Source organism: Tinamus guttatus, unplaced genomic scaffold, assembly GCF_059628265.1.
Source record: "Tinamus guttatus ecotype Peru unplaced genomic scaffold, ASM5962826v1 Tinamus_guttatus_pri_ptg000079l, whole genome shotgun sequence".
NCBI lineage: Eukaryota > Metazoa > Chordata > Aves > Tinamiformes > Tinamidae > Tinamus > Tinamus guttatus.
In genome coordinates, this window is record NW_028288613.1 from 3925861 (window position 1) to 3936033 (window position 10173).

The 10173-nt window shown below is 39.8% G+C and overlaps 1 protein-coding gene across 3 annotated transcripts in view; it reads right to left on the minus strand.

Moving 5' to 3' along the window:
* Window positions 1–2673, minus strand: part of TACC2 (transforming acidic coiled-coil containing protein 2) — a 110529-nt gene extending 107856 nt beyond the window's left edge. For 2 of the 3 annotated variants that reach the window (XM_088520064.1, XM_088520063.1), the window contains exons 1-2: window positions 2641–2673; window positions 1742–1801 (exon numbers count right to left, since the gene is read on the minus strand). In XM_088520064.1, coding sequence (XP_088376190.1) covers window positions 1742–1801; window positions 2641–2673 — 93 coding nt within the window. The remainder of the gene's footprint in view (window positions 1–1741; window positions 1802–2640) is intronic. The other variant, XM_088520065.1, reaches the window with a different exon arrangement.
* Window positions 2674–10173: the final 7500 nt, after the last annotated feature.

Genomic DNA, 10173 nt, shown 5'->3' on the forward strand with positions numbered 1-10173 from the left:
GGGCTTTACTTTACTTGACTACTTTACTTTATTGAAGCAGTCCTGACTGTCTTGGACAGCAAACATTAGTGAGCATGGTGCCAGAATGTGTGCTGGAATGGTGCAAGGATCACTAATGTTGCTGACTGCCAGGCAGGAGAACAGCGTACATAATTAAAATCCTATTGGCAAAATTGTTAGGTAGGAAACTGGGTATGTATTTTTGCTCACAACTGAATATTAACAATATAATGCAGATCCTTTTTGCACTATTTAAAGGTGAGCAAACATGCAGTGCAAGCCCACAGGAATTTGCCCATGTTATCATCTACAAAACGGAAATCAAAGGCCAGACAACTGCCTGCTCATGTCCTATGTGTCCTCTGCTGATCCCCATAAGGCTGCAATGGGGAGGAAGAACCATGTCCATTAACTGCACCCATCATTTCAGCGTTACACAAGGAAGCTGAAAAGCATGGGAAGCAATAATGCAAAATTATGTGAATAAGCAGCCCAATTTGCTTAGAGCAATTAAATCGAGAAGCCCTAGCAAGAACACAGCGTGACGTGCCAGACAAGCAAATAAATTCTTCAGAAGTTATGGCCCCTGCAGCAAGCATGCAGCCGCTGTCCGTCTTACGTATTTCAAGGGAAAAAATAAAAACAACAACAAAAGATTACACCACATTAATGCAAAGTTTACAGAGAAACAGACAATAATACAGATGAGAAATAACTAGCCTTGTTTGACTATACACTTATTCAGAAAACATAGGAGGGGAAAGAATAAAGCAAAATATAAAGAAATAACTTATGTGATACCTGTATTTCATTTTCCACTGTGGGGAACAAAATACTTGCTGCTAGAATTTCACCTCAGCAGAAGTTTTCCCCCTTCAAAGAGCTTTACAATTACTGGGTAATCTGCCATTTCTGAAATCACAAGAAAGGCTGTGAGATTTGTCTACTCTCCTCTTCAGGACTATTAGTGGCCATGATCAAAAACCTGAGTTAAAATCACTGCATCTTAAAAACAGCTTACATTTAATTAAGCGTATGTCAGACACACTGTGCCACTGACAGACCCTTGTTTGGAAGGGAGCTTTGCCATCCTAATAGGACAGGACACAAACCTAAAACCTCTTCCCAACTCAGGCTTCATGTAAAAGGGCAAAGCAGAATATGGTTAGTCTCAATGTAAAATCACTTTGTTAAATATATTTTATCTATTTAACATCATTGCTTATTATCAGTAAATTCAGTTAATAGTCTCCTCAGAGCACAGTTAGTATCTTTACTTTTCCTGTAAGTGCCTACTGTATTCTTCATAGTAGAACTTTTACTCCAGAGACCCTCTCTCTTGTTGAGCTCTAAACTTAGCACTGTCTCCCATGCTTAATGTAAACCACATGTACAGCTTCTATATCACTCAGCTGAGACACGGAACTGGGAAATGGGATTGCCAGATAAATATATAAACAAAAACAAATCATGCCAATTGGTACTGACCATAACAACAAAATCCACAGCTCTGCCTTAATTGTGTTGGAGTGAGAAGGAAAGTCAGCATGCAAAGAGGGTCAAATACGTTTTGAAAATTTACAGCCAATGTCCAAAACAAAAAAAAAACAAAAAAAAACAAAAAAAAAAAGAAAAAGAAAAAATAAAAAGCCCAAAGCAGATGCAAAGCAAAAAGAGCAGCCAAGCCTGATGCTAACACTGGGAAATGCAAGCCATGTAAATCAGCCTCATCATCCACTACCTGCTGTGCTCCTTGGCTTGGTGGGAAAAGGATGATTTTATTTGCACTGGGAACTTCTGCCTAAAAAAACCCACATTTAACAACAAACATTTCAGTGACTATATTGGTTTTGATTATTTATTAGGCAATATTTCTTCAATGGCTCTTCTGCAGCTTAAGAGCCTTTCATAAGTTTTATTACTACCACTAGTTATTTCATTTCTATTTTTTTCCCCCTCCCCTGTAAAGGATACCAGAAGCTTCCTTACCTTATCAGAAAGAGGTTTACTAAGTCTTAATAAACTTAACAAGATTTAGATAAATTCTTCTCGGCTTCAGGAGGTATTATGTGAACTCCTGAAAAAACGTACTTTACTTTTGAGAATTTCCCAAAATGCAAGCTACTGGAGGTGAAACACTCATTATTTAAACATATCTTCCTATCTAGCTCACCCCTGAAAAGCGATTGGATCAAATCTTGGGTTAACAGCACCACTGTTTTCAGAACTATTGAGAAATATAGCAAATAGTCATTAAAAATAATATCAGCCAATTTGGGGAACCTGTAATAATGAGACTTCAACTTTTCAATAGGTACAGCAATATTTCAAAAAGGAAGGTTTGCTGAAACCTGAAGAACCACCCTAATGCACTTGACAATCTACCATAACATATGGAAGAAAAGAGGACAAAAGGTCTTCTGGTTTCATAACTTTTGAAATCAGATGGAAATCTTTTTATTTAAACCCACATTGACATGGTAACTTCTTATGGGACTTAATGGCACCTAACGGTCCTGCCCATCCTCCTGGGGCTGCGACCCTGGGCTACGTAGCAGTGTCACTGCTGAAGAAAACCATGAAAATGGCCCTTCCCATCAGTCAGAACTAAATATCTGGAATGTAACTGGGAGCACGTACCTGGTTCTCAGCACTGCTGTTCTCATTGCCCATCCTGAGGCTGAATCCAAGATTTCACAGCAATCAAAGAAATCACGCTGGAAGAAATAAGAAATCTGTGAGTCATCCCTAAAAAAAGCCAAAACACCTGATTAACTGGGGCGATCATCATCTCCATCCCCCTATCAGCTGCCCCTCCTGACATTTACTCCTACAATGTTTTTACATCATGAAATCAGGGGGAAATGGCTCTTGGTGGTTTGGGTTTGAAATGCCTCCTGGCTGTCTCCACTGCCTGGTTCTGCTCATGCTGGCTCTAAACTCCATTTTTAAAAGCTGATTTTGGTTCCTCCTAAGCCTGGTGCACTGCTTGCACCATCTGAGCAGCAAAGGGCTTCCCTTGCCAATGTTCCTGTGAATGGGTAGCAATTACTTTTTCTTGGATTCCTGGATTGAGCCTCATTCTTACATGATCTAGAACAGCAAAAGAACAGCAAAGTTTAACTTGAAAACTTACTATTGAAAAAAATGTAAACAAACCAAAAAGTAAACAAACAAAAAAAAACCCTTGCTGCTCTTAAGCAGGCTGTGTGCACTTCTGTGATCTAAAACACATTTTCCTTCCACTTACCAGGATCTGCCTGCTTTGATTGCTATTGGTTTTATACTAATTCAACTCCAGTTATTTAATTTCAAAAATTCCTCACATCACTGGAGCTGTAACCAGCAGCTGTGGTGTTTTTCTCTCCCCAGCCTAGACTAGTCATTTTTGTATTTCTCTGTATGTTCACTATTGCATAGCCAATTCCCAATATAGATTCATTTTGCAGACATTTACTTCTTGTTCTAGACGTTTTATTTTCAAGTTCGGGCAGTATTAGCTGAACTATGAGATAAGTAAAATTATACTCTGTCTTAAACTTTTTCTTTTTTTTCCAAAATATGAGATCAGTCTACAGCATGTGTCGAGGAAAAACTCTGTTGAAGTCAAAGCTGTTTTGTGACCTTAAAAGAAACATTAGAGTTTGTTAGCCAAGAAAACTGCTAAAGCAAATGTTATTAATTATTATTATAATACACTCTTTTGAACTTGAAAGATTATTTTTCTTCACAGAATGCTTGGAAAAAGATAGAGAGAAGCTTGGTGCTGTGCCTATAAACTGCTCTGTTTAGACTTGAACGTCTGCAGGGGATATACTGGAGCTTGAACTTGCTTCTGCTGAAATTGCTGGGACCAGGACTATACTCTACGTGATTAATTAGCAGCACTAGCTTTTATCTGTGAGATTCCTGCCAAGTCACCTATCATTTTACAGCAGTGCTGTAACCGAGTCCACAACTCTCTGTGATATTTTCAAAATTGCTATTTCTCATGTATGAAGTTTTCCATCGCAGAGCACAACATAAATCTTGGCAGGCCCGGCTCAGTGAAACATTTCATGACAACAGGTTAACACTAGAACATTTTAAATATGCATTTATATAACAAAATATATTCCCCTGCTGTTTGAGCAGCTTACAATGCCTAGGAGGGAAATAACAATACGCTTGCCCCAACAGCCACACACTTGCCCACGGGAGAATATAATGGCATTTCTGTCCCTCTGACCTAAGGAGCTTTTCTGTTCCCAGCACTTCTGGGCTCGCAAACATGATGTGAAAACACCAGGAAACCCAAAGCTCTGCAATCAGGCATTTCATGAGCACGTGCAGGAATAACATCTCCTGGAGAATGAATGAAAGTCTCCAAGTCCCTAAGGAGCCATTTGGTTAATCAGGGTGGGCCCTGGTCTGTCAGTGAGATAAAAAATGCCAATTTTGTCAAGGTCTTCAGTAAATTAGCCAGTGCATTACACAACGTTACTCTATTTATTTTAGATTAAATTCATTCCAGTGCATAATATCCTTTCAAGGCTTCTAAACTGACTTGAGAATGTGAGCTCTTAAGAACAGCAACTGCTAATACAGCCTTAATTAGTTGAAAGCAAAATACTTTATTTACAGCTTAGTATTAAAATATATAGTGTTAAAGTATAAAACTATAAATATCTGGCAAGAGTACTAGCTATCACAAACCCCCACCAACATATTGCACCAGGCTATCTGCTTACTCTTTCGTTATGTATGAAACTTCCCAATACTCACATCTTCATTTGCTCAGCAATGAAAATAGATATCATAAATAGAGAATAAATTCTCTGTAGATTCTCCATAAAGATAAATGATAATAATAAATATACATGAAATACACTGCCAAACAACTAAGATATGCTTTCAAATTAAAATTGTATTTTAATGCTTTTTAACATACATTATTTCTAAAATATTTTCTCAATGCACATGCAAGGCTGAGATTGTAAAATACATGCACTTTATCATATGTATAGAATTTAAAATAAACATTAAGAACATGCTAAAATCCATTCATTATATAAATATAGGCTAATCAAAAGCTAATCTCCCATCTTTCTATGCTATCTCTTAAAATTTACATGTCATTATTGAAATTATTTTACCACAACATATTTCAGAAGTGCTCACTAGTACCAAATTGGTCTGATGAGCCTATAGAGACATTTGGGTATGCACCATAAAACAACTCATTTCCTAAAAGAAGGGAGAGAGAACATTTCACTTCCCACTTACATTCTGGGATTACGTCTGGCAGCTTTGGACACATCAACACTTTCAGAAAGTGTCTTCAGCCCATTCCTTCCATCTTCACCTCTCAAATTTCCACCTCATTTTCCCTCTGCTTCTCGCTCAGACTGACCTGAAATGTAGCTTTCTGCCCAAGACCCACCTTCCTAACCTGCTCAACCACCCCTTGCCTCCACCCCAGGCATTAAGGAAAACGAGTTCTTCTTCTTCCACCTGCCTGCCCCTGCAAGAGGCTGCTATTAGCCCCGTATTTCAGAAATTGCATGCTAATGTTTTTTACAAAAAGTAACAGTGGGAAAAGGTTTTTTGATCAAAACACATTTAAATTCCAGTGTTTCATGTCCTAGCACACTGCTTCTTGCATTATAAAGGTTGCTCTGTGGAACAGTCAACACACCCAAGTTAGATATGTGTTTTCAAGGGAAGATTTGCGTGGGGGCAATATCTATTTAGCATTTAGTTTTTCAGTTTGTTTACGTGCTTGAACTTGTTTTTCCTATCTCCCCAGGACTGTAGAAAGCTCCAAGAAATATCTGTTAACTAATGTTGATGTTTCTGTTCAGGTTCCTTGTTGAAAATAATTTCCTGTTTAAGCACGCTGGCAGGTGGAGACATGAGCAAAACCCTTTGAAATGTGATGTTGCAAGAAGTACTGGTTTAGGAGTGAGCTAATTGCTAGCATTGATGCTCGCTGTTGATGCCAGCAATGCACCCATAAAAGATGACAACAAAAGCCTGCAAATTTCTCATTAGTTGCAACCCCAAGCAATTAACATGTTTCTGTAAATGCCGGTGGCGCTTGTGACCAATAAACTGTGGACAGGCAGCTTACAGCACCCTGTAACCTGCTCTTATTGATTAAAGAAGAATTTTATAAGATAAAAGCAAATCTCTTGTCTCCCTCCACCTTTTCAGGTTACACAGTATGGCATGTATGAGGGAGTTAAGTGCTAAGACAATATATCAAGTAAATCTGTGCTATACCTGTCAGGTTGCAGTTGGAAAAATAAAGGTCTGTAGTGAAACTTAGAAATAAGGTGATGTGAAAGTGGCTGCTGTATCCCCTTTTCTGTGTCTTCCTGTCCTGCTTCACAATCTGGAAAAGCTGAAGTTCATTAAATCCAAATGTTAGTCTGCTCTTCCTTAAAAAAAAAAAAAAAAAAAGAAGGATCATAGTAAAATTCATTGTCGATAGACAACAAATTATGTAATGTTTGTATTTGGGCCCTATGCCATGGATTTAAAAGAACAAAGATCCCAGAGGAGCTCAGGAAAACGCATGATCGTTAGTATGTCCTCACTTCTGCTCACCACGTTATTTCCTCTTATATAGAAACTGAGCTCATGTTTGGTGCAATTCCATTTCTAATCGTTCAGCAAGAAAACTTTGCAAAGTAAAATTGAGGAGGCTGCTTTGCAAAAGTCTCCTGACACAACCTCTGGGTAGTTGATTGGGATTTCTGCTCATGTGTTTTCATTTGTTATCAACCCATGGGCAAAGGAGAGTCGCTCCGTTGGCCAACGTTGCATAGGGCTCGTAAAGCCACCCGGACACGTCCACCAGTGCCAGAACCATGAGTAATGCGGAAGGAAGGGAGTGACACCCCTGCTGACACGTAGCAACCATCTTGCTGATCTCTGGAGTGAGAACTTCAACACGAAAGACTGGCCTTATATTTTCTTAACTCTGGCCAAATCCCAATGCCTGGTCACTGCAAGTTCCTCCTACCTGTGCAGGTGCTGCTCTTCTGCTGTGTTCCTGAACAAATTCACATCAGTTGGGGTGAACCAGTAAGCAGGAGAGTGCTCCTCATCCCCTGAGGTTTCCATTCAATCTCATAGATTTTATCACGGAATCGGTGGGAGATGAAGCTTTACTGCTATTTGCTGGAATTCTCCTGTGGCTTCTCAGCCACGCTTGGCTCTGGAGGCAACATGGGCTCAGCCAGGAGCCCAGCTTTCCTCAGCCTAAGGGATCCAAGCCAGGAGGCCTGGAATGCTCAGGCTAGCGGAAGACCCAGCTGGAGTTTAGAGGTTGCCTATGTAGCTCTTTAGGCTTTCCACTATGATCTAAACAAGTGATCATGAGTGACAAAGCTTAATCCAGGTATACGCAGTATTCGGAGCACTTACACACGCTACTCAGACACCTTAGCCTTTTCTATATATAGAATAAATGCTATCTAAGGTATTTATATAAGGTATTTGGGCTTATTTTAGTTCATGGTATAAATAATGCCAAAATTAGATAGAATGCTTTTGCATTTCTTACTTTCACATGATTGGTGCTATGAACTGAGGAGATTAAACTGCAAAGCATACAGCTATGCACCAGCTATTCTCATATGAAAGACAGAGGAAGGAGGGAGTGCTCAGAATTTCACTCTAATTTTGATATAACTAATGCAGATTCGTTCTTATTTTCTATATATTAGAATAACACTCTAGAGATCTGCAAGAATGACTGAGCTATAATAAATCCATCAGCCCTCATTTTCCCACAAATTCTCATACAGGAAAGAGCAAGAGCAATAGTGAGAGAAAATACAAACCCTACAGTGGATATTAGTAAACACAAAATGAGCCCAAAGTGGCACAAATTGATAGGAAAAGATGTTGCTTAGCAACAGCATCAGCTGGATGTGCTGTAAAAATAAACCTGCACTGCTGCTTGGCAACCCAGGGCTGAGCTGACCCTTTCTGAGAGGTGTGAAATGGCATTTTGCTGCTCTCTGCCCAAAGATAACCCCAAATTGTCTATCAGGACTGCACCAATGGATATAGGACTTTAGGGTGAGGATTTTAGGGTGAGCTCATGAGCTTTGTGATACACAGAAGAACGGGAAGATGAGTACCCTGATACTAAGAGACAAAGGAATTAATAAAAAAAAAATCAGATTGAGAAAGTTACAAGATTATTCTTCCCATTCCAGGCTAATCAGTAAAACAGTCAGTGTAACAGCTTGGAAAAACTCTATTCTACAGAACATTGTACCATTGCTTTTAGCCACTACCGTGCAGGATGCACTATAGGGCATCACTTATCCATGCACCATGGAGGTATCTGCAACTGTATGTATAGCCATCCAAAAGCATATTTGATTTGCAATGGCATTTAACCTCTTTAGGCATCTTAGTCATTTCTAAAGGTTTTGTTGAGGTCATGGTGATGAATTACTTAGACACGGCAGTGCTAACATTTATAGAAAGACATGCAAGCCTGGTTATGCGGGTTACAGTTAGAAGCGGTTTCAGAAGGTTTTAGAAAGTAGTGAGACATCAAGTGTCTGCAAGACTTTATCTCGTTTTAGACTCTGGATAAATATTCCCTCCTCCCCACTTCACATCTTCTAGTCTAAACATTCAGAGGTTAAAAGGTGTGGGACAAGAGGAAAATTCCTTGAGAGATGAAATGATTTATCCAAGATCAAAAAGAAATGTGGCAGAGCTAGGGTGTCAGAACTGACTTCCATGGTATGCTCTGGTATACTGGGCTATGCTGGAATCTGTCTTAATGTTGTTAAAATCTCCAACATGAGGTACTTTTCCTAATGGAGTATCAGGGTTCCAATAACCTTTATTTTACAGTCTATCCAGGAATGTTTTCTGAGCTGAAAAAACGAAGTCTGTGATTTCAGTTTTTACCATAAATTTCACAGTACCGATTAATTTCATGCAATAATAAATAGAAATGATGCTGGGAATTCCAGCAAGTGCGATTCCATTGCCAAGAATAGACATCTGGTGACAAGTTGGACACCTTAGGGTTTCCTGCGTGACTCTCAGCTGCCTCTTCTGAAGACCTGGATCTCAAGCAAGTTTGTGTTTTGCATGCAAGTCTCATGAGGATGTGGCCACCTCAGGATGTTGAAGATGACACTTGATGCCTACATTTGTTGATCTGAATCATCTATTTCTTGTGCATTAAGCATCAAATGTTTTCACCATTTACCAGATATATTTTCCATTTTCTTCACACCTTCTGCAGATGACAAAGTAAAGCAGACGTCCAACTCTAAAAATCATGTTAAAACTACTTGATAAAAAAAAAGTGTTTAAAAAATAACTTCCAAGTATTGGAGCATCTCTTAGACAGTTAAGCACTCAGCACTTAAGTGGGTGGGATGGTTGTTGCTCCAGAAGAAACAACCAGCTCTGCACGGTGGCGCTGGCTCTATCTGCACACACTCAGTACTCGGGTATGGAGCAGTGGGTAAAGACTCACTGTGCAAGTTCCTAAAACCACAACCAGTAACTGGGGCCGGGAGCTAAAGGAGGGGATGAAACCTACTTAGCTCAGCTGGTCAGTCTTTGCCTATTACGGAGCATTCAAACTGTGCTGGACCACAAATGTTTTCCTTGTTACTACCACCTGTCTCTTACAAACAGCTAATTAAGATTTACAAAACACACCTCACCCATAGTTATATCATGACTGTATAGTTCAGGTCCTCAGTCACCTTGGCAGGATGCATGGATGTTTCCATGCTCTGAATGCACTAAAAGCAAAGGATCCCTAAATCTCAGAGCTGAGGCAGGAAGAGGGTTACGAGAACTCGGGGCGGTTTCAGAAGGAGTGATGAAGGGGAGTTTGCTGCTCGCTCCCAATTCCCAAAGCTGGTCTCTGCTCTGGTGCCCAGTCACAGCTGTGGGACCCAACTCAGAGAGACCAAAATCCATGTCTGGGAGTCGGAAAAAGAGGACTAAGCAAGGTAAGAGGCTTAATAGCTCTCTAGAGGCATGTGCAAAGCATGAGAAGAACACATCTGCCTAGAACGCCTATTGGAGCTGAGAGTTTCTATTTCTTGCCTCATTTCAGGCTCCTCTTCCTCCTCCAAACTATTTTTTCTTGCAGACCCATTTGGAGTTTACCTCTTCCATCCTTTCTCCTCT